This window comes from Nomascus leucogenys, chromosome 2 (assembly GCF_006542625.1).
Source record: "Nomascus leucogenys isolate Asia chromosome 2, Asia_NLE_v1, whole genome shotgun sequence".
Lineage (NCBI taxonomy): Eukaryota > Metazoa > Chordata > Mammalia > Primates > Hylobatidae > Nomascus > Nomascus leucogenys.
The window spans coordinates 81348461-81373498 of record NC_044382.1 but is presented as its reverse complement, the minus strand read 5'-3'; the positions used below and the strand labels follow the sequence as shown (position 1 = coordinate 81373498).

The following is a 25038-nucleotide window of genomic DNA, read 5'->3' as shown; positions in this document are numbered from 1 at the left end:
GTGCAACTCCAGCCTGCCCCCCTTCATCCACCACTACTCAGGTTCACCCCTTTGTCACCAGGATGCTTTGTAGTCAGGCCAGCCCAATCACCATTCAGCAACGGTATGACTGTGGGTGTATCTTAATCACTCTGAACCTCCCCATCCTTATCCATAATGAAAGTTACCAGATCTACATAGGGTTGTTGTGGGGGCTAAATAAGACAGCACAAGTACCTGTCGCCCATCAATCACTTGATATTTATTATTAAACACCTACTGGGTGTGAGTGGGGGTGAGAAGTGCCATCCTTTAAGTCTTCATTCATTCACTTGTTCATCCATGCCCTCACTCAATCAACCAATATTTACTAGGGTCTTGGGAGGTGTCAGGCACTGAGCTTGGTGCTGGGCGACATGGTGGTGAACAGCCCCCCTGCTCTCACAGAGCCCAGGTCTGGTGAAGGAGCTCACGGTCTAATGAAGCTCTGCATTCCCAGAGTGGGGGACATGGTGGCAATGGGTATCTTTAGGCCTTGTGCATGAACAGGGCGCTAAATAACATTGAATTACACATTGTAGACAATTATTACCCTTTCGGTTACCTTCAGATCATATCAAGGAGAGAGTCCTGGTTGGATAGTAATGTCTTTAACACCCCTCTAGCATTTATTAATTTCCTCTCTTAACAAATAAAAGATGACTTCAGTCGAAGATGCTTAGGACAGATGACGGCACCTGGAGATATTTTAATAATATAGATACCTCTTGCTATTCAAACTCAGATAGACCAAAAGAGATAGGCTTTTTTTTTCCCCCAGAGGGTGCACAAATGCGACCAGAATTTGTGAAGACGAGTCAGAAATGAATGAAATTTGGAAAAATATTGATCTATGAAATCCTTCCTCCCCACGCTATTAGCCCTATGTTACAGCTGGGGAAACGGAGTCGTTTTGCAGAGGGGATGGACAGAAGGTAGGGAGTTCTCTTCCAAACATGCAGGAGGCAAGCAAAGCCAACAACCTTCTTTGTGGTGGAGTTAGAGATACATAAAATAAAGATCGCTCCTCCCCTACCTCTGCAGAACGTGTGTGTGTATGTGTGTGTAAGTGTGTGCGGCCACAGCCTTTCCGAATGAGTGACAGCGGGAGCCCATCCTTCCAGGAGACGCGTGCAGAATGACCAATGGGATGGATGGGGGTGTATGGGTACCAGTCTCCGCAGAGGCCAGGGTGGAATTCGCTGCGCCCCACCCCTTCCACCCGCTCCCCTTCGCCCTGTAGGTCTTTCCACTCTCTCTCCTCCCCCGGGCACATCTCCTGAACGCAGTTCCGGGGGCCGAGGACGGGGTGGGGTGGGGGGCGAGGTTCGGGTCCGACGACCCCGGGCTGCGGTCCCCGCGCTGCAGAGCTGCCGCTGTGCACGCTTAGCCGCGAGGCCCGCGGCAGCCCGGGCGCGGATATGTAAAGCAGCTGGTAGCGCTGGGCGGGGCCTGGGAGCGATGCAAATGAGGAGGGCGGGGCTGGCCCGGGGCTCCGCCTCCCTCCCCCGCAGCTGGGGCCAGCGGTGCCAAGCGCAGCTGGACTAGCGGCAGCAGCTGGGCGAGTGACAGCCCCGGCTCCGCGCGCCGCGGCCGCCAGAGCCGGCGCAAGGGAAGCGCCAGCGGCCCCGGGTGCAGCAGCGGCCGCCGCCTCCCGCGCCTCCCCAGCCCGCAGCCCGCGGTCCCGCGGCCCCGGGGCCGGCACCTCTTGGGCTCCGGCTCCCCGCGCGCAAGATGGCTGACCCGGCTACGGGGCCGCCGCCGAGCGAGGGCGAGGAGAGCACCGTGCGCTTCGCCCGCAAAGGCGCCCTCCGGCAGAAGAACGTGCATGAGGTCAAGAACCACAAATTCACCGCCCGCTTCTTCAAGCAGCCCACCTTCTGCAGCCACTGCACCGACTTCATCTGGTGAGCGCGCGCGCGCAGGGCACCTTCCCGGGCCCCGAGGGCAGCGCCGCGCCAGGGACCCCCTCTCCGCGCCCTCTGCGCCCTCCGCACCCTGGGACCCCGCGTCCCCGGACTCCCGGCTCCGGACCCTGCTGCCCGGGACTCCCGGATGGACAGTCCTGCCGTTGCCCTGTCCCCACCCCGGTCCCAGACGGGCCGCCGCGGGGCTCCTCCTGTCCTCTCCTGCTCTCAGGCGCCTCTAGAGCGCCCAGGGGCAGCGTCGCGGGCGCCTTTGCTCCACCTGACTAGGAGCGCGCGGGGTCTGTGCCTGCCCTGGAGGGCAGCGCCTCGGGTGCTCTCCGACCCGGGGTTCCCTATTTCTCCGCCTGCTTCCGGGCGCTAGGACCCCTCGCCCCCCACCCCGTGTTTCCGGGGGGACAGCACCCTGGGTGTCCTTCTCTATCTCCCTGCGGGCATGGGACATCCTTTCTCACTCCTCTATGCCTCCGGGCAGCGCCCTGTGTTATCTCCCATTGCCCCTCCCCGAGGGCCTGGGTTCCCCTTTCCACTCCTCGGTCACATCACTGCGGGCCCCTTTCTTCCCCAGTCCCTCCAGTAGTGGGGCATCCTTCCCTCCTTCTCAGTCCCCCTCCCAGAGGACACCACCGCCGCGGGGTCACTCTCGTCCTCCCTCTGAATGCTTCTTTATCTCTTCTCTTTTCCCGAGGGTGCTCGGGGCATCTCTCGCCTGCCTTTAGCCCCTACCCCGACGGAAACGCTCCCCACTATCCCGCCACCTGGTGGTCGCAGCCTCCTCTCTTCTGCAGGAGTGAAGGGAGGTGGGGGTTACAGCCGAGCTCCCACCTACCCCCACAAAGGCGGAAGACTCTTGGGCACCCGCCTGTGGCTGGGAGTTTGCACCTGGGGTACAGAGGCAGGGAGGAAGGCGGGTGACTCTGTGGGGAACTAGCTGGAGGCTGGGCCCCCCCGGGCTGCCTGACATACACCTCCTTCTGCTTTTGCAGGGGCTTCGGGAAGCAGGGATTCCAGTGCCAAGGTAGGCTCTGGGGCTTTGGGGATGCTATTTGTGGGGAGAGAGGGTGAAAAATACTTTATAGAAGAAGTGACTGAGTTAGGTAGAGAGTGAAAGAATCACGTTGGTCGGAGTGACCTCCTAGGCTAGGAATTCTTCACCACAACAGGGTCCTTTTAAGGGGTGTGTGTGTGACTGGGGCCGATGGCGCTTGGGAGTCTTACGTGCCAAAGAAGTTCACCTACCCTTCCTGCCTTCCCGGCTCTGGAAGAGTCAAAGCGGTCTCCTGAAGCAATCCTGGCATGGTCAGTTCCGCTGGGGGAGAAAGTGTCTTCTCGGGACGTTTCTGGGAGAACCTGTCCTCCTTAGTTCCCCTTTCTCTGCCCATGTCCCTTCCTTATCTCACCCAGGGAGGTTCTGCCTCCCCCTGCCTTGCAGAGGTCTCTGCAGGTGGCTGCCGCTCCTCTGCAGATGGTGCATCCCCTAGAAAGGCGACTGTGTTTGTCCCCTGGGCCTCTTCTCTTTCTGAAAGAAGTAGTGCCAGAGGGGGTGTTTCTCAGATCCTGGTTTAAATCGCCCCATCTTCTGGGTAGAAACAGAAAGGTCTCCAGGGCACTGGTTACCTGAGTTCTTGCATCTGGCTTGAGATCCTGGACTCTAACCAGGGTTATCAAACCTGCTGGTGGTGAGTTGATCACGTGTAAAGTGTCCCCCTCCCCCGTCTTTGGGGCTCATGTCTAAAAGACAGATTGCAAATTGGCTCTCCAGGACCAAAAGTCACCCGTAGCTCTGTGTAGCCCTTAGGGTGTCTTACTTGTGAATTTGATGTGAACATTTTAGAACTGGGAGATTTCACATACACATCCTAATTTCCAACTTTAACTTTGCTGAGAAATGGTCTCACTTTCGCGTGAAAACAATCATTTGGAGCTGAGAGCCGTTGTTGTAGATGGGGAACAGCCTTACCATTTTGTCTCAGTTGATCCCAGTTGGGAACACTTCACCCATTTCTGGCCCCTGTGGCCATTTAAGTTTGCAACCTCTCATCTGGAAAGTTTGTGTGTGTATGTTTTCTTTTTAATTTAAATTTTAATTTTTCACTCTTGGGCTTGGTGAGATTGATTTTGCTAAGAAATGGCACATTTCTGGGGTATTGTATCTTTAGGGGCAAATTGACCACCACCCTGGTGAGCTGGGTTTAAATCAAAAGACAGTATTTGAGTGTGGAAGAGTCTGACATGTGATTTAGCACTGACTGACAGTTTTGTGGCTGCACCTCCACCCTCCAGGGAAAAGTAAAGTGATCCCTAGTGAGCGTGGGTGGCATTGTCAGTGTGCAGAATGTTTGTTTGCTGGCGGCATGGCACTGTGCTCCTCTGAGACTCGTTCATACTCTTCTGAGATTGGGGCCCCGGTGGGCTCAGTGAGCCCTGCCAACCCACCCAGCCTCTCTTACCAAGATTTGGATCCTCTGTACCACACCAGAGGACTCCTCAAGTCTCTTTAAGTGGCAACAACTTAGGCCCTGGTGCAAACAAGTTGGGATTGTTTTCTAGAACTTTGACCCCTCAAACAAAACGCCAGTGGTGTCTTGGCACTGGAAGGTGTAATTTCTTCTTTGAGGTTGCCTTTCACTTCCATGAATCAGTTTCAGTCTTTGTCTCTTGCTGACGCCAGGGGCAATTTTTAAACGTTTTTTACCATGGCTCTTCTATGCCACCTGCTCTGCTGTTATTGATGGATGGGAAAGTCACTTTGGAATGTGCAAGGCATGACACATCTGAAATAGGAGATCCTTTAACTCAAAGTCTGGAAGATAACAGGAATTTTCTGATGTTATGAGAAAAAGGCAGAATTAAAGTTTGTAATGAAATATGGCCACTTTAGAGATAGGAGTGTCTTTTTTTTTTTTTTTTTGACAGGGTCTCACTCTGTTGCCCAGGCTTGAGTACAGTGGTATGATCAGAGCTCACTGCAGCCTCAAACTCATGGGCTCAAGTGATCCTCCCGCATCAGCCTCCTGATTAATTGGGACTACAAGTACACACCACCACGCCTGGCTAATTTTAAAACAACTTTTATAGAGAAGGGGTCTTGTGATGTTGCCTAGACTGGTCTTGAACTCCTGGCTTCAAGCAATCCTCCCACTTCAGACTCCCAGTGTTGGGATTATAGGTGTGAGCCACTACGCCCCTCTGGAGTGTCTATTTTTAAAATTGCCTTTCTTTTTCTCTTCCCTGCCTCCCCACCAAGAGGCAGCGTAGAGAAGTGGGCATTTGCACAGGCTACCAGGCAAGTCCTTGTCAGTCTGAATCTTAGCTTTGAGACTTCCCAGGCATATTACTTAGCCTCTCTGTATTTCAGCCCCTTGTCTATAAAACAGAGTCAGTAACAGTACCATAGTGTGGCTGAGCAGCTCCAACTCATTGCAATATCCAAGATTCTTGGACCAGAGCTTGGCACAGAGTATGCTCAGAAAATATCAGCTCTTATGGTTGTCCCCAGACTACCCCAATAGTGGGGCAGCTGGCATGAGAGAAGACTGGCTCTGCAGGGTTGCTTTGCTATGGAACTGCCTGCCAGGTAAGAGTCAAAACTCAGCCATGAACTTCTGGTCACTCTGTGTAGCTGCTTTGACAGCATATCCCATTTGGGCAGCAGTAGGAAGGAGTGAGGGGAGGGGCAGATTGGCAGTCCCTGAAATTGAGATGTTTAGAATGGGAACATATAGGAAGGAGGGAAATTTATCCCTGGTACTCAGCATTGCCTGGGACTAATTGTGGAACCACTGAGGAGTTCCTCAGTATCTGATTGTTCTTGGTATCAGATATTTCCTCTGAAAGTGAATCCACTTACGATGGAATCAAGTTTATACAAAACACATAAGATTTTATGATCTCACTTAAGTCAGCAATCCAGAGCCCAGGGCCTCAGGTTCCTTTCAGTTTTCTGCTCCACCATCCCTGAGGAGTGACAGTTATCTCATGGTCCAATAAGGACACTAGACTCTGGAGTCCTCACACCCTTCTTTCAGCTAGCAGGAAGGAAGAAAGGGGTAAAGAAGGGCATATAGCACATGCTCGGCGTCACTTGTGGAAGTCGCTCAAGATCCTTCTACCTATATCCTCTTAGCTAGGGTTTAATCACATACCCACACCTTGCTGTGAGGGAGCATGTGGGAAATGTAGTGTTTATTTCAGGCAGCCACTATTTAGAGGATGTTTCCATTTCAAAAATATAAGCAGAGAGAGGATGTCGTCTCTGCCACTCCAGTAGGAGGTGTGTAGGATGATCGCAAGGCAAAGAAACCATTGAGAGTAACCTTCATGCTCTATTATATTGTCATGGAAATTGGGGACACTGCTATGGGTTGGGAGAGGAAGGATGGAAAACTCATAAACCATGGAAAATTATGGATTTCTGTGTGCTCAGGGGAGCTGAAGAATAGATTTTCTTGCTTTCGTATGATGATAGGACAAAACTCTAGGTTGACTGCCTCATAATTTCTCCCTTTTTGTTTCCACTCTGTCTATTTCTTATAAAACCACTCTCTGGGAGGTAATTTAAGAATGTGTTTGATGACAGGGAACTGGGGCTGAAGATCCCTATTGTAAAATTGCCTAAATTCTAGAGTAGAAGTGGAACTCCTTTGACAAGCAAGGCAGATTTCTCTCTATGGCATTTTTTTCTTTGCCTTTTTTTTTTTTTTTTTTTTTTAAGACGGAGTCTCACTCTGTTGCCCAGGCTGGAGTGCAGTGGCACCATTTTGACTCATGGTAACCTCCATCTCTTGGGGTTCAAGTGATTCTTCTGCCTCAGCCTCCCAAGCAGCTGGGATTATGGGGGCCTGCCACCACGCCTGGCTAATTTTTGTATTTTTAGTAGAGATGGGGTTTCACCATGTTGGCCAGGTTGGTCTCGAACTCCTGACCTCAGGTGATCCACTCGCCTTGGACTCCCAAAGTGTTCAGATTACAGGCACAAGCTACAGTGCTGGCTGTCTCTATGGCATTCTTTACAGGAACTTAGGACTTGCATTTGAGCTTTAATTGTAATTAAAGTCTTCTCTAAGAAGACTTTTGGTAGAGAGAAAACCTTCTTTCTTTTTTTTTTTTAAATTTTGTTTTTAGAGACAGGGTCTCACTGTGTGGCCCCCCCAGGCTGGAGGGCAGTGACATGATCATAGCTCACTGCAGCCTCAAACTCCTGGGCTCAAGTGATTCTCCTGCCTCGGTCTCCTGAGTAGCTGGGACTGCAGGTGTGTGTCACCACGGCCCCCCCCCCCTTTTTTTTTTTGAGTCAGAGTCTTACTCTGTCATCCAGGCTGGGTGCAGTGGCGTGATCTTAGCTCACTGCAACCTCCACTTCCCAGGTACAAGTGATTCTCGTGCCTCAGCCTCTTGAGTAGCTGGGACTACAGGTGTGTGCCACCATGCCCGGCTAATTTTTATATTTTTAGTAGAGGTGGGGTTTCGCCATGTTGGTTAGGCTGGTCTTGAACTCCTGACCTCAGGTGATCTGCCCGCCTTAGCTTCCCAAAGTGCTAGGATTACAGATGTGAGCCACTGAACCTGGCCAAATATATATTTTTTAATTTTATTTTTTTTTGTAGAGATAGTGGGTCTTGCTTTGCTGCCTGTGCCTGGTCTCAAACTCCCAGCCTCAAGCCAGGAGTCTCATTCTGCTTTGGCCTTCCAAAGTGTTTTTTGTTTGTTTTTGTAAAGGAAGTGACTTTAGTAGAAATAGAGCAGCAATAAAACATAGAGATTCAGAATTCTTAGCAAGGAGTTGGAGTCCAGTAGAATTGGGTATGTATTTCTGATGGGCCGCTTACTCCCTGTGTGACCTTGGGCAAGTCACCCCCAGTAGCAACCTTGGTCTCCTCATCTGTAAAATGGGGATAATAGCACCTAACTCATAGGGTTACGGTGAAGAATAATGAGGTGGTGCATGAGAAATAGCCACAGCAAGTATCAATGACTCTAAGTGAGACCGTCAGTATTACTTGATTAGCTGTAGGAAACTGTGTCAAAGTGGGACAGAGTTCATTCTGGAACTTGTTAAATGACTAGGCCTCTTTCATGTACTTAGATAGTTTCTCTTCTTGGGTATATTTCTTCCTGGGTATTGGGTAACACCAGTGAGTGCTCAGTTCAGTGTCTGGGCCCAGAAACCCAGGCCTGGTTAGCATCGTCTTTCCTTCTGAGAAAGATCTGAACTTGCCATGGACTCTCTAGAAAAACCCCAGTGTACAAATTTTCTATGAAAAGCTAGAATTGATGATTATAATGAGTAAGTTGGCTCTTCCTTTTCCCATGTAGATTAGAAAACATGTTTTTAAATCTTCTAATTGAAATTATTCTTAAAAAACCCCAAAGCCTGACATGACTCCAACCATTGTTGTTTTCATCAATATCAATCCTATCAAATCAAATATAAGTTTATTTTAGTGTGTAATTAACACATGTAGATTAGAAGAGTTTGCACTTTTTTATATCACAAAAAAGGTTAATTTTATTTTCTATGAAAAGCTAGAATTGATGATAATGAGTAAGTCAGCTCTTCTTTTTCCCATGTAGATTAGAAAACAGGTTTTTAAATCTTGTAGTTGAAATTATTCTTAAAAAAACCCAAATCATGACATGAATCCAACCATTCTTGTTGTTATCAATATTCACCCTATCAAATATAAAGTTTATTTTAGTGGGTAATTAACATGTGTAGATTAGCATAGCATATGTGTATTTATATAACAAAAAATGAATCAAAAGTTAATTTTATTTTCGGCAGTGTTCCCTAGAAACTTATAATATGACCCCATGCACTTCAGGTTGAATTTTCTTAGTAAAATCATAAAGAGGGCCATTTTTTCAAAAAATCACCAAGTCAGGCTGCAAGTTTAGAGGTTACTTCTATCGTTTCACTTTTCTTTCTTCCCAGAAGCAGACCCCAGAGACCTGTGAGCCAAACTCCACTCACCTTTTAGCTTATTCTAAATGTGTCCTGCGGGCTTCTCTGTGAATAAAAGGCAGAGGCCTTTTGACTTCGTGTTTGATGATTTGGCTTTTTTCTTTTTCTTTTTTTTTTTTTTACCACCTGACGAGGGATTTCAGGCTCAATGTCCCAATCGAAATAAGAATCTTGGAGTGGGTTAACACTGAGTCTTAAAAAGGAGGGCTGATTTGTTGGAGAGGCAACAGCAAATTCATTTTTCACTGTAGAGCACTCAGGAGGAGTCTGAAGCTTTGGGTAACAGAATGCCTTTCTAAGTAAATATGGAAAACATGACCTTTGAAAATCTAGCTGATATCATATATAGATTCTTAGGAAATAATTTTTTAAAAATATATTTTTCAAAGCACTAATGATACTCCAGATACTGCCCACAACCAGATGCAGCATGTTTATAGTGTATCTAGGCAAAAAAAAAAAAAGAAGATATAGAAGAAGGCAGTTGGTCAAAAGATTAACTGAAGGTTTGAAAATAATTTTCTACACATTTGTACTGTTGGGGTCTCTCTTTTCTCTGTCTCTGCTTATCCTTCTGTCTCTGTCTCTCTGTTTCCATCACACACGCACACACACACACACGTGTATACACACACATATATGTAAGTAGATCAATATGTCATAATTTTCACAATATGCATCTTCTTTTGCTACTTTTCAGATACAGGTCATTAAATTACTAAGTATAATTTAAAATCTATGGTCTGGTCTTGTAACTATGCAGTTCAATTAATTCTTGGGTAGATAGGGGGATCTGCTGAAAAGTTTGTCTCTGATTGATTCCTTCAAAGGTAAGTCCCTTATGTTCTGGCATTTGCTCTAATAACATGAATTCTTTGACTTCATTCATCCAATCTCCTCATTGAATTTGTGTGAAATTCCTTAGATAGAATGTTAGCCTTTTTACAGAGAATACAACATCCACATTGTTTACATATGGCATTTGGTGGTGTGATGGCTGCTTGAAAATCCAGTAGGAAATTCGTGTGTTCACCACATACATTCATTTATTCATCCATCCATCCCTCCATTTATCCATCCACCTCTCTATTCATCATCCATCTGTTTTTCCGTTTATCTATTTGTCCATCGATGCATCTATCTATTTACTCCATTCTCCTTCTAAAAGTTTTCTCTCTCTCTTTTGTTTAGACAGAATCTCACTCTTTCTCCCAGGCTGGAGTGCAGTAGTGCGATCTTGGTTCACTGTAACGTCTTCCTCCCAGGTTCAAGTGATTCTCCTGCCTCAGCCTCCCAAGTAGCTGCAATTACAGGCCTCTGCCACCACACCCAGCTAATTTTTGCATTTTTAGTAGAGACAGGGTTTCACCATGCTGGCCAGGCTGGTCTCTAACTCCTGACCCCAAGTGATCTGCCCACCTCAACCTCCCAAAGTGCTGGGATTACAGGAGTAAGCCACCACACCTGGCCTCACTGATTAAGTTCTAGTGTCAAGTTCTATGTGTCAGGAACTATTTTAGGTGGCGGAACACAATGGTGAATGAGACTGAGAAGATTTCTGTTGTCATGGAGCTTACGATGTAGTGGGGGGAGATAAGACATTCTACAGATCATTGCACTCATATTTAATCTCATTTTTATTAGGTACTTTGAAGAAAATGGACTGGGTACGAGGAGAATATATAATGGGAAGCTAACCTATGTAATGGCTGGGGATGCAGTCAGTAGTCTGGGAATTTAAAAAAAAAAAAAGCCCAACTTCTCATTCTCATTTTCTGAGGTAACTGGAGAGAAAGTCTGAGTTGTCAAGGAAATAGAGCTAAAAATCTGTATTGTAAAACTGCCCATATCGTGGATAATATGTGCAACAGGGCTGAAGGCAGTGACTCATGCCTGTAATCCCAGCACTCCAGAAGGCCAAAGCAAGAGGATTACTTGAGGCCAGGAGTTCGAGACCAGCCTGGGCAACATAGCAAGACCCTATCTCAATTAAAACAAAACAAAACAAAATATGTGCAGGAGACTTGTCTTTGTGACATTCTATGGAGAAACCCTAAATATTTATTTGTATCATAGCTGCAAGTAAGATGAGTAAGTATTTGGTAGAACTAGCCTGTTACCTTGAGATGGCTTATTTCCCAGTTTGACAGAGAACTTCATCTCCTCTTAGTTAATAACTCAGATAATGAGCTGACTTCCTTTTTGTTTAGAGTTTGCAGTTTGAGGTGGCTGTTCTAAAGAAGAAAAATCAGACAATTTTAGAGGTGGAGGAGCAAGTCTGGGCCAATAGATTGAAAATAAATAAAAAGAGAGAGCACAGCATTTCAGTGAGAGGCATTTTGAGCTGAAAGTCAGTTTTCAGGGGGCACAAGATTACTCACATTACCTGCCAAATACCTTCCTCACCCTGTGTCCATCTCTGATATATTACAACTCTTCATTCCTTTGGCTTAGGCAGTATTTTATCTTCAGAAGATACTTTTAAGTAGTTTAACAATAAACGGTCTTGACTCACTTATAGAGAAAGGACTTTTGTCAAGTCTGTCTTTCTGATTTCATTAAGGAGAAAGTCTCAGTTAGTGTTAATATATCTTTAACACCCCTGTAACACAAATCTGGGCACTTAGTAGATATCTGTTGAATATTCTTTTTTTTTATTATAAAGGAAATACAGGGAATTATGAGAATATAAAAATATGGGCCGGGTGTGGTGGCTCATGCCTGTAATCCCAGCACTTTGGGAGGCTGAGGTGGGTGGATCATGTGAGGTCAGGAATTCGAGACCAGCCTGGCCAACATGGTGAAACCCCTTCACTACTAAAAATACAAAAATTAGCCAGGAGCGGTGGTGTGTGCCTGTAGTCCCAGCTACTTGGGAGGCTGAGGCAGGAGAATCGCTTGAATCTGGGAGGCAGAGGTTGCAGTGAGCCAAGATCACACCACTGCACTCCAGCCTGGCAAAAGAGCAAGACTCCATCTCAAAACAAAAACAAAAACGAAAACGAAAACAAAAAAGTTAGTTTCTACCTATAAACCAACTTTTTTTTGGGGTCAGCAAGTGTACACCTTTACCTAATGTTGAGCCTGGTTCTGTTCTACCCTGAGCTTGATTCTGTACTGGCTATTCCTCCTTATGAATAGAGAAGGGAAGTTCAGTGTCTTTCTTGGAAATTTTTTGTGTTGTAAGGATGCTCAGTGTTCCAGAGTGTTGAGAGGAACAGCAAGGACAGGATCTGGTAGAGATGGCAGCTTTTATTCAGAAGTGCTAAGCTGTTAATCATTACCGTGGTTGTTATTACCTTTTAATTGCCATTTGTCCTGCTTGTTTGTGGTCTCCTGGGCATCTCCTTCCCCTTCAGCCCACAAGCAGAAAGTTGCCCTACAGAGTCAGGGGTAGAACTCAAACCCAGACTAGAGAGCTCTGATCCACTTTTATTGGGTCTTGGAACTGGCTAAGTAGATGGAAATTAACTGGTTCAAGATATGCAACACCATTAGTTCAACCATAACCGTGTTCCTGGGGTGAATTCTAGCTTTCTTTTTTCTTTCATCTTGCTACTTCCCAGAGACCAGACTTTGGGCCTCTAGGGAAGGAGTATCAAATTGGGTTTGAGAGTTCAAGCTCAAAACAGACCTGATTTTAAATCCTGGTTCTGCTTCTCCATATCTTCATGACCTTTGGGTGGGTAAAATATGATCCTGCTTCCATCTGTCTGTCTATCTATCTATCTATCTATCTATCTATCTATCTATCTATCTATCCATTCATTCATCCACCTGTCCACCAATCCATCCGTCCATTCATTCATCCATCCACCCATCCACCCATCCACCCAGCTGTTCTTCCATTCATCCATCCAACCATCCATCCGTCCATCCATCCATCCATCCATCCATCCATCCATCCATCCATCTAGCTATCCAACCGTTTTTCCATTTATTTAATATATATTTATTGGATGACTACCACATATCAGGTACTGTTCTAGGCATTGGAACTAGAACAGTGAACAAAACAGCATTGTTGACTTCGTGGAATTTACATTCTAGTAGAATAACAGTGATAAATAAATAACATAGGACCAATATATTGTATAATGTCAGGTTACCATATGGGCTTTGAAGAGAAATAAGACACTGTCCTCACCCTTAAAGATCTTCCTGGTCTTTCAAAAGGAGAACAGCACATGGCCGATTGGTTCTGAGACATAATGTAAAGTGCTACACCAAGGATGTAAAAACACTTTGGATGGCATCCCTACTCCTCCTCGGACCGGTGAAGATTCCACAGAGGAGGCGACATTTGGGAACAGTCTTACGGCAGGAGTGGGAGTTCCCAGATTGACAAGGGGATGAGGGCAGGGGAGGGCGTTTCAGGCACAGGACAGGACAAGGCAGTTGAGATAGTGAGGAGAGAGAATAGGGCACATGCAGGGAACAGGAAGAAGAGGGTGTGAGGGAGGGAGGAGCAGGTGGGAGACGAACGTCATATCAGAGGGGTTGGCCCCTTGAAGGCAGTGTAGTGACTAGGAAGTGGTTGTTGTCACTGTTTTAAAGTGGGATGTGTGGGGGTGAGTGAAATGGCCAAATGTTTGAAAAAGAGGAGCATGAGATGCCTTTGGCAACAATACTTGCCATGACTCAAATCCTGAAATTCCAGGCCTACAGTGATGGAAGTCAGGCAGGAGAAGCTGAAATGGCCATTTAGAAGCAGTGGGGGTGCCTTACCGGAGCACCTCGTGGCTGTTGCTATTTTTCACACCCTAAAGAGACATTTGGAATTTCATGTCGGTCATATTGTTGATTGTTCTATTTTGAGGGTGGTTACTAGGTTATTTTTATGGTTCTAACAATAGGGATATCTCTCTTCACTGCATCCTTAGACACGGAGGGCCGTAGAAATGAATTTTCCTCTGAAAGGCATCCTCCCACTCCCTCTCCCTCTCCACTGCTGTCACCCAGTGGGTACGTGTTTGTTGAGCACATGCTGCACATGGTGGTGAAGAGTTGGTGGTTTGGAGAAAGAAAGGCTTCAGTTTAAATCTTGACTTCTTGCTGTGGGACCTTAAGCAAGTTACTTAACCCTTTGAGCTTCTGTTTTTTCATAGCTAGAAGGATATAATAATAAAACCTACTTTATGTGAAGTGTTTCTTAGCACCCTACCTGACATATATACAGTAAGCACTTGATAAGTGGTAGCTATTTCTGTTCTTCCTAGGACTGGGCACTGTCCTTGTCCTTACTGGGTTTATATTCCTGTTGGGGAGGCAAGATGAATGCTCTTGAATCAAGGAGATGACGCAAGAATGGATGTGCTTACATGTCGTGGTCAATAGCATTAGCTGCACCTTACAGTGGATCTAAGAGAGAAGTGCTTGGTTGAGGCCAGAGAGGTGATTTGAGCGTGCTTTCTGAGAAACGCTTTCCTGGCCTGCGATGCTTTAATTTGTGGGAAACCTCAGAAAGTTGAATTGCAATCTGTAATCGCCCCATCGGCTGACCTCATTTCAAAAATGTATTGGTAGCATTTCAACTTTAAATAGATTTGTGACCATTTCACCCTTCTAAATTTGGGTTCCCTTCACCCTTTGGGTGGAGCGTTTATATCCCTTTTTGGTTAAAGAAGCTGGCAAATAGTGTGGGTGAAGGTGGAGGGTGAAGTCTGCAGGACGGTCGCTTGTCTCATTGGGATAGTCAAGGCGGTGATTTTTGTGGGATGGCCCTATATTGAAGATCTTCTTTCCCTCCCTAAAGGTAGAGACCATTCTTTAGAGTTTAGTGAGTGCTGCAAATGAAGATTTGATCGTTATTTGGATTTTGTGTGTGTTTGTGTGCGTGGATTTTTTTTTTTGGTAGTTATCTGGATACATTTTGTGGCAAAATTTATGGCTGAGGGTATTGATAATTCTTTCTGAGCCAAACAGTGCACTTAGGGAAACAGGATTGACATATAGAGTAGAGAAGGACTTCTTTTTATTTCAGTTGTATATTCATCTTTTGGTGGCTAGCTTTTTAAAAAAAACTATTAATATTATTTTTGATTGACAAATCATAATTTATGGGGTACAATGTGATGTTTTGATACATATATACAATGTGTCATGGTTAATTCAAACTAATTAATATAACCATCAGCTTGTTTATTTATTTTTTATGGTGAGACATTTGAAATTTACTTAATTATTTGAAATATATGATACACTTATTATTGACTATGTTACCCTGCTGTGCAATAGATCTCCAAACCTATTCCCCTTGTCTATCTGAAACTTTGTATCCTTTGATCAGCAACTCCCTCCCTCACCCCAGATTCTGGTAACCATCCTTCTACTCTCTATTTCTATGACTACAACTTTATCAGATTCCACATATACGTGAGATCATGCTGTATTTGTCTCTGTGTTTCTGGCTTATTTTACTTAGCATAATGTCCTCCAGATTCATGTATATTGTCACAAATGATATAATTTCTTTTTTTTTTTAAAGTCTGGGTAGGATTCTATTGTGTGTATATACCATATTTTCTTTATTCATTCATCTTCTGTTGAGCACTTAGGTTGGTTCCATATCTTTGCTATTGTAAGTAGTACTGCAACAAACATGGGAATGCACATATTCTTTGACATACTGATTTTAGTTGCTTTAAATATATACCCAGAAGTAGGATTACTTAAAAAAAATTAATTTTTTTTAATTTGAGACTGAGTTTTGCTCTTGTTGCCCAGGCTGGAGTACAATGGTGCAATCTCAGCTCACTGCAACCTCCACCTCTCGGGTTCAAGAGATTCTCCTGCCTCGGCCTCCCAAGTAGCTTGGATTACAGGCATGCACCACTACGCCTGGCTAATTTTGTATTTTTGCTAGAGATGGCGTTTCGCTGTGTTGGTGAGGCTGGTCTCAAACTCTTGGCCTCAGGTGATCCACCTGCCTTGGCCTCCCAAAGTGCTGGAATTACAGGCGTCAGCCACCATGCCTAGTGATAGTTCGTTTTTTTGTTTTTTTGAGAAACTTTTAGTACTGTTTTTCATAAGGCCATACTAACTTACATTCCCATCAACAATGTATGGGTCCCCTTTTCTCTACATCTTCTCCAACATATTGTTTTTTATCTTTTTGATAAAAGCCATTCTAACAGGTGTGAGGTGATAGCTCACTGTGGTTTTAATTTGCATTTCCCTAGTGCTTAGTGTGCTGAACATTTTTTCATGTACCTATTGGCCATTTGTGTGTCTTCTTTTGAGTAATAGCTTTTCAGATCCCATTTTTAAATCAGGTTATTTGTTTACTTGCTATTGAGTTGCTTGAGTTCTTTGTATATTTTGGATATTAACCTCTTATCAGATAGAGCATTTGCAAATATTTTTCCCATTCTGTGGGCTGTCGCTTCACTTTGTTAATTGTTTCTTTTGCTGTAAAGAAGCTTTCAGTTTGACACCCTCCCATTTGTCTCCTTTTGCTTTTGCTTAATCATTGCCCAAACCAATGTTGTGGAGTTTTTCCCTTATGTTTTTCTCTAGCAGTTTTATAGTTTCAGGTCTTAAGTCTTTAATCAATTTTGAGTTGATTGTGTATGTGGTTTGTAAGATAAGGGTCTAATTTCATTCTTCTACATGTGGATATCCAGTTTTCCCAACACCATTTACTGAAGAGACTGTCCTTTCCCTCATTGTGTGTTTTTGGCACCTTTATCAAAAATCAATTGGCTATAAATGTGCGGGTTTATTTCTGGGCTTTCTATCCTGTTCCATTGGTTGATGCATTTGTTTTTATGCTAGTACCATGCTGTTTTGATTACAATTGCTTTATAATGTATTTTGAAATTAAGGAGTGTGATTCCTCCAGCTTTATTCTTTTTGCTCAATGTTGTCTTGACTATTTTGGGTCTTTTGTGGTCCCGTATGAACTTAGGGATTGTTTTTTCTATTTCTGTGAAAAATGACATTGGAATTTTGATAAGAATTGCATTGAATCTGGAGATTGCTTTGGATAGTATGGACATTTTCACAATATTAATTTGTCTAGTCCACGAACACAGGATATCTTTTCATTTATTTGTGTTTTCCTCTGTTTCTTTCATCAGTGTTTTATAGTTTTCAGTATACAGATCATTTACTTCCTTGGATACATTTACACCTAAGTAATTTTTTTTTTGCTGCTATTGTAAATGAGTTTGTTTTCTTAATTTTCTGGTCTGGTAGTTTGTTATTAGATATGCTAGTATAGAAAATTAAAATAATTAGATATTCTAATATAGAAACACACTGATTGTGTGTTGGTTTTGCATTCTGCAATTTTATTGAATTTGTTGATCAGTTCTAACAGTTTTTTTTGGTGGATTCTTTAGGGTTTTCTGTATATAAAATCACCTTGTCAACAAATAGAGACAAGTTCACTTCTTCCTTTCCTATTAGGATGCCTTTTATTTCTTTCTGTTTCTTAATTACTCTGGCTGGGACTTCCAGTACTCTATTGAAAAGAAAGGGTGAGAGTGGGCATCCTGATCTTAGAGGAAAGGCTTTCAGCTTTTCATTGTTGAGAAGGATGTTAGCTATGGGTTTGTCATAATAGAGCCCATAGTGTTTATTATGTTGAGTGCATTTCCTTTATACCTTATTGCTGAGTACTTTTTTCATGAAAGAATGTTAATTTTTTTCAAGTGCTTTTTTTTCTGCATCTATTGAGATGATCATATGATTTTTATCCTTTATTTTGTTAACATGGGTATCACATTTATTGATTTCTATGTGTTGAACCATCCTTGCATCCCAGGGAGAAATCCCACTGGATCATGGTGAATAAAATTCTTTTAATGTGTTCTTTAATTTGGTTTGCTAATATTTTGTTGAGGATTTTTCCATCTATGTTCATCAGGGATATTGGTTTATAGTTTTCTTCTCTTGTCATGCTTTTGTTTGGCTTTGGTATGATAGTCTTGGATAATGAGTTTGGAAATACTCCCTTAATTTTTTGGAAGAGTTTAAGAAGAATTGATTGACATCCAGATCAAGAAACAGAACATGCTGGTACCCTAGAAGCATCATCTCACAATCCCTATCAACCGTATCCTTCAGGAGTAATCACTATCCTAACCTCTATCACCTATGATTACTTTCTTCTGTTCCTGAACTTAGGCGCACTTTTCTGTTATGCAACTCCATTGACTTATGCCCATTTTTCAGTTAAAAAATTTAAAAAGCGCAGAGCTTTAAGTTACTGAGGCTGAGCCTGAGAAATGTTAGCTGGGACTTTTTTAGTTTTGCGTAGAGGAAGTGAAATCCGTATGGGAGACAGGCACCTTCTGGAGTCACCCATTGGGGAATGGTGCCGTTTGCCTTCTTTGGGGGAACATCTGCTTCCTGTTTCAATGTTGCCCATCGGTTCCAGACTGTTCAACAAGGAAGCCAGGGCATTCTGACAGTTTTTCCACCCAATAATTTAGCTCTGTAAATACTAGGAAAACTTGAGCTCACAAACTATTTTTAGGGCTTAAATTTCAAAAATTCTGTATTAGTAAGAATCTATTAAAGCTGCTGTAACAGACAAACCTTGAAGTCTCTGTGGCTTGACGGAAGGGGGTTTATTTCTCACTCATGTCACTAACCAGTGCAGGTGGTCCTGGTCAGGACATCTTCCACAGAGTCACACAGGACCCCAGGGTCCTCCCCATTGGGCCAGTGGAAAGGGAAAGGGAAATTGAGAAAGCACACTCATTTCACAACCACTTCAGCTAGGGAAGGAAGTCACATCACTTCTCACATTCTATTTGCCAGAACCCAGGCAAAGAGGCAACCAACTGAAGGGGGTACTGGGACATGTCGACTAGCTCTATGTCCAGGAGGAAAAGAAAACAGGTTTTGATGAACTCAGTAAATCTCACTCCAGTCTCCAAAGCCATAATTTCCTTTGTCTTTCTTTGCGGTGATGTATCTAGTTTTATCTCTCACTTGACTGGTAAAACTAAGATGCGAAGCTCTAGATGTCTTTATCTTATCAAACATAGCAGGGAAAGAGTGAAGTCTATTTGTGTTCCTAAAAGTGAAATAAAGAAGCACTCTTCTTGTTTTTAGTTATTAGAACAACCTGGCTCTTGTCAGACTTTCCAGTTTTTCAATCAGTCAGAATTCTTGCCTCTCTGGTTGCCTGTTGTATTAGTCCATTCTCATGCTGCTAATAAAGGCATACCTGAGACTGGGTAATTTATAAAGGAAAGAGGTTTAATTGACTCACAATTCAGCATGGCTGGGGAGGCCTCACAATCATGGCAGAAGGTGAAGGAAGATCAAGGCACTTCTTACATGGCAGCAGGAAAGAGAGTGTGCGCAGGGGAACTGGCCTTTATAAAACCATCAGATCTTGTGAGACTTTTTCACTATCATGAGAACAGCATTAGAAAACCCACCCCATGATTCCATTACCTTCCGCCAGGTCCTTCTCGTGACACATGGGGATTATGAGAGCTACAATTCAAGATGAGATTTGGGCGGGGACACAGCCAAACCATATCACCTGTGGACATCCCAAGCCGATCTCTCTGAGGCCGGGTTAGTTCTCTTCTAAGCTGACTTGTTATATAGAAGAATCCTTTATTAGTTCTACTTCGAGATATTTGACTGGACACCCAACAAATCAATTATCTATTGCTGGATAGCACATAACCTCAAGGCTTAGTGGCTTAAAGTAGCCACTCTTTTATTTAGTTTTAGTTTCTGTGGGTCAGTAATTTGGGCTGGGCTCAGCTGGGTGGTCTGTCTGATCTGGGCAGGGATTGGCTGTTCTTGGCTGGGCTCATTTACCTGCCTGGGGCCTCAGCAGGGATGTCTAAGACAAATGGAGCCTCTCTTCAGGTCTTTCATCTTCCAGTGGGCTATCCTGAGCATGGTCATGTACTGATGGGTGCATTCTCTGGGCATGAGCAAGGGCTGCAGGGCTTCTTGAAGCCAAGGCTCAGAACATGCATAACATCACTTCTGCCGTATTCCCTAGTCAAAGCAAATCACAAGCCCACCCCAGAAATAAAGGAGGAAATAGAGAAGAGAATAGATGCCTCCTCTTGATGGGAGAAGCTGCAAATAATTTGTGATATTTTTGGAACCCACCACACTAATTTCAGTGTGGTCCTCGCAATTGCTTGGCTGTCTAAAAACACACTCCAGTCTAGTGTGCATTTCTGAAAATGAACTTGATCAAAGGCAGGCCCCAAATGAGTGCTCAACATTTACACCTGATAATAATACTACCTACCTCCTAGGGAAATGGTAGGGCCAGATGAGATGATGTATGCAAAGGATACAGCCAGGACTTAGTGCACACACAATACTGAATACTACCACCATTACTACTGAATACTGCCACCAAATACTACCGTTACTACCACTTGGCACTGCCTAAAAGCTTGAGATTCAGAGAAAGGAAGACAAAGCCCCTGTACTTGAGGAGGGAGAGAATAAAGGGGGGTGGGACAGAGAGGGAGAGAGAGGCGTGTGAGTGAGTTCTTGCAACACAGTGTGGTCAGTGTGATCACAGAGCTGTGATGGAGTGCGGATGATGTCTGATGACTTACTGGTCAAGAGCATGGGTTCAGGCCTCAGTTCCTCCCCAATCACATGTGGGGTCTTAGGCATCTTTCTCTTTAATCTTCAGTTTCTTTGTCTGTGAAATGAAGATAATGGCACAGAGCCTACCTCCCAGAGTTCTATGTGGATTAAATGAGACAGGCAAACAACAACAAAAACCACAAACAAACAAAAAACAAAAATGAAAACAAAAATCATGTGATTGCTTATTAAATGTTAGTTATAGAAAAAAATATAAGTTCTTAAACGTGCCCTTGTAAAAATGTCCTAAGGACCTCATCTTTATTTAGTTCTTCTGCAACTCTGGCTAGCATCATTGATAAATTGTCTTAAAAGATGAAGATTTGCATGCAGGTGGTTTATTGGGGATGTAGCTCTTGGGAACAACATCTATAAGGGATAGAGGGAAGCAGGGAAGAGGTAGTTGAACTGTGGTGCAATAGTTGTAATAGAGGCCAAAGCCAATTCCATGGCTGGAGCTGAGATGGCCCTTCAGAACTGGGACAAGCCAATGCATCAAGTGGGCATTTATTGTGGGCCGCTCTTTGGAAAGTAGCATTACCTTGGGCAAAGAAGCTCCCTTCTTCAGGGGAGGATTCCCAGGGAAGACACAGCTGTGAGCCATTGGTTTTCCCAGCAGCTGGGGGAATGAGTTCTTTGTCCCTATAGATGGTTTTGAGGGGGTGCATTTGGGGGATGCTCTCTGGGGTTCACTATGTGCTTCTACGTCTTTCTTAGAGGTTCATTTCAAACTATACCTTGGTTCATTCACAGTACTAATTTAGTTACTATCCAGATTCATAGACTGTACTTACTGGAGCTGGAATATCATAGACAGAGAGTTCTAATCCAACTAGGCCTAGGGAATGACGTGGGAATAGCTTGTCCCAGGTCATCCAGCTACCAGAGAGGAGAGCTGGGATTCATATCCAAGCAATGAGACTTCATACCTCACCTTACTTCCGTTATGCTACACACTCCTGAGTCACAGGGGATTCCAACTTATATTTCAAGCCCAGACTGCATGACTTCAATGTCCTGTTGCCCTTAACCCCTATATCAGATTGCAGCCCCACTCTGGAAAGTTTTCTTGAATTCTTCTATGTATGTTTTTTAAACTGTGGGTCATCACTCATTAGAGGGTCATGAAATCAATATAATAGGTCAAGAACACCATAAGAAAAAGCAGAACAGAAAATATCACAGTGCGTCACTCTCAGGAAGGGTAGATATTGTTTCACGAAACTTTTCTTTTTTTTTTTTTTTTGAGACAGGGTCTTTGTCTGTCGCACAGGCTGGAGTGCAGTGGTACAATCGTAGCTGACTGCATCCTCAACCACCCAGGCTCAAGAGATCCTCCCACCTCATTCTCATGAGTAGCTGGGACTAGAGGCACATGCCATCATGCCTGGCTAATTTCTAAAACTTTTTGTAGAGATAGGGTCTCCCTATGTTGCTCAGGCTGGTCTCAAACTCCTGAGCTCAAACAGTCCTCCTACCTTGGCTTCCCAAAGTACTACTGGGAATTATAGGCATGAGCCACTACTCCTGGCCTCATACAATTTTTATTTGATATGAACATATATAGCCATGAGTGAACTGGGTCAAAATGTAAAATGTGTCTCTTACTGCAGGTAACTGTCAATGTAGTTTGAATATCACTGTGAAATATATAGAGAAGAGGCGCTGGGGGCTCATGAACTTGGCCCATGGACTGTTGAGGCTTTTTTTTTTTAAATCTTTAGAGATAATATAAATGTAGTGCTTTGAATTCTTTATAATTAGAAGTTTTATTCTTACCCCATCACCATGTCCCAAGATCATTTTTATTATCATCTTTGAGCTTTAACATATCACAGACAGAAGTTATTTTTCCAAATAGAATTTTAAGTATGGTATAAGAGGTTTTTAGAAATGGAATGATTGGTTTTGGCGGAACTGCCTGGCCTGACCTGTCACTCGGGTGAAGTGTCAGAGAGCTGTGTCGAATGCTGGCGGAGAGCTGTCCCTCTCCTGCAGAGAGAAGGAGCTGCTTATCCTGGGGGATAATGTGGGTTGAGAAAGAAGTGTTTTATGAGCAGAATCAGCACAGAGGGAGGGAGGAGGAGGTGTTTAGGGGCTGCAGAGAGCCGCCAGAAGATGTGGGAACAGTATGCCAGCACGGAGGTGGGTCAGATTCCCATGGTGGGACTCTGCTGAGGGTTGCCTCCAGCTGAGACTTCCAAGGGCTGGGATTCAGTGTGTGTTTATGTTCTCTGGTGTCCCTGATAGGTGGGGGCCCACATGACAGCTGGGCTCACTGTGTTTCCCTTCTGGCCGTCTCTGATTTGGGGCCCAAGGGCCATAGGGGGGCCAGGGCACTCCAGATGGGATGAAAAGTCAAGTCCAAGAAAAAAATGAAATCTGGGCTAGGCTTGTCCCTGCTTGAGGATGTGTGTGTGTGTGTGTGTGTGTGTGTGTGTGTGTGTGTGTGTGTTTGTGCATGTGCGCGGGCGTCTGCAGTCCCTAGAAGGATCTCTATTCATTGGACAGAGAGGCCAAGGGAATTTTCCATTTCCTGGATGTCTTCAAAGATTTCAAATGCCATTAACTTGAGCTGACATTTATTGAGTACTCACTCGGTCACTAGCACTGTTCTAAGTACTTTACATGTATTAACTTATTTAATCCTCACAACAGCCCTGTGTGGTTGCTGCTGTTATTGCTGCCATTTTATGCTGAGAAAACAGCAAAAGAATTGAGAAATTTTACCAAAGTTACAGTTAGGATTCAAATATAGACTTGGTTTTAGGATTGTGTAGCTTCAGAATTGATGGTGACAATGATGATGATGATGATGATGATGATGATGATGAAGCCAGCTAATATTTGAGTGTTTGCAATGAGCTGGGCATTTTCACAAACTTTATCCCTTTGAATCTTTACCTTCCACTAAGATTTGCTGCTATTTGTATCCCTTTTGTAGATAAGAAAGCAAGCTTAGGGAAGATAAAGCATTTGCTTAAGTAACTGCAGAGCGTAGATTGAATTCAGGTCCATTCGAGTCAGTCTCTGTTCCCAGCCACCAAGGTGAAGGGCTCAGGGGGCTCGGGGTTCATAGAGGAGCACCATGGTGAGGAAGGCCCCATAAGAGTGTGGCAGAATGGCAACCAGGAAGGATCTGGTATATGGGATGGTGATAAGGCCCATCTCTCATGGCCAGGAAAGTGTGCCTGCCACAGCAATGAATGAAACTGGCAACATTTGACAGGAAGGGGAAATTCTCTAGTGGGAGGAATACTTCCATCAAACTGTTTTTTTTCCCAGTGGGGGAGTTTGCACATGTGTAGATTTTTTTAGCCATAGCCTTGAATAAGGAATTCAGAAAGTGGCTTCTAGTTTGAGGCCTTTCAATGGCCACGTGATCACAGTGGGCTGATTTCTTCATGCCTAAGTTACCAGGCTGGGAGGACAGGCTGAGAACTATGCAAGCTGTTGAGTCACTTGGAAGGAAGAGGGTTACATACAGCAGTCACTTCCATGGAATAATACTTCCCTGAAGAGATGCACTAATTTATTGAGGCACTGAGCTGGATGCTTCACACACATGATCTCATTGAATGTCCACAGCACCCTAGGAAGTTGGTCTCATTATTAACTTCGTGAAGTGACTGAGGCTTAGAGATATTAAATAGCTTCCAGCCTGGGAAACATAGTGAAACCCCATCTCTGCAAAGAATAAAAAAAAATGAGCTAGGCATGGTGGCTCGTGCTTATATTCACAGCTACTTAGGAGGCTGAGGTGGGAGGATCCCTTGAGCCTGGGAGGGTTGAGCCTGTAGTGAGCTTTGATGGCACCACTGCACTCTAGTCTGGGTGACAGAGTGAGACCCTCTCTCTAAACAAACAAATCCCAGGAGACATTTATTAACTTGCCCCTGGTCTCTAAGCTAAGTAGTTGAAGAGGGCAACAAACCCAGGTGGTCTGACTCTGAGGCTTGAGGGTCCAGGTTCAGCTACTCCACCAGTATCCCTGGCCAGTCTTTGGCCAGGGCACAGAATGTGGCATATCAAGTTCTGGGGTCTGATTTGGAAAGTGTGAGATCCCTCCTTTGTATCTTTTCCAAAGTCCACTCAGAAGAGAGTAGTGTAAAAGGAGTGATAGCACAGTGTGGTCTGGCTGGCATAGTCAGCCGCCCTCTGATGGGCAGGGGGAAGCTGCTTTCTGTCCTCAAGCAGCCCCTAAACTTGTAGGCCAGACTCGTAAATCACACATTGATAACTCAGTGTGATGTGTGCTGTAATGGTGGAGAGTGGGGAGAAATGCCAGGAGCAGCTCACCTCCCAGGGTCCTGGGGAGGCTGCGCAGAGGAGCCTGAGTTCTCAGTTGGGTTTTGAGGCAGAGGAAGCAGTGAAAGAAAGAGGAAGAATGTCAGTGAGGTGCGGGGAGAAGCAAGAGAGAGAAAACACTTGGCAAAAAGAAGTAGTTGAAGTACCCGGGGATGTTTAGCTTGAAGAATAGAAAATTTGGAGGAGGCAGAGAAAAGGCAGGAAACTTTAAAAGCAGGAGAGAAAGAC

The 25038-nt window shown here is 44.4% G+C and overlaps 1 protein-coding gene across 2 annotated transcripts in view; it reads left to right on the top strand.

Moving 5' to 3' along the window:
• Positions 1-1269: 1269 nt before the first annotated feature.
• PRKCB (protein kinase C beta) overlaps positions 1270-25038 on the top strand; it is a 385488-nt gene continuing 361719 nt past the window's right edge. For both annotated transcript variants that reach the window (XM_003261670.3, XM_004087390.3), the window contains exons 1-2: positions 1270-1925; positions 2930-2961. In XM_003261670.3, the coding sequence (XP_003261718.1) occupies positions 1753-1925; positions 2930-2961 (205 nt within the window). In that variant the 5' untranslated portion in view covers positions 1270-1752. The remainder of the gene's footprint in view (positions 1926-2929; positions 2962-25038) is intronic.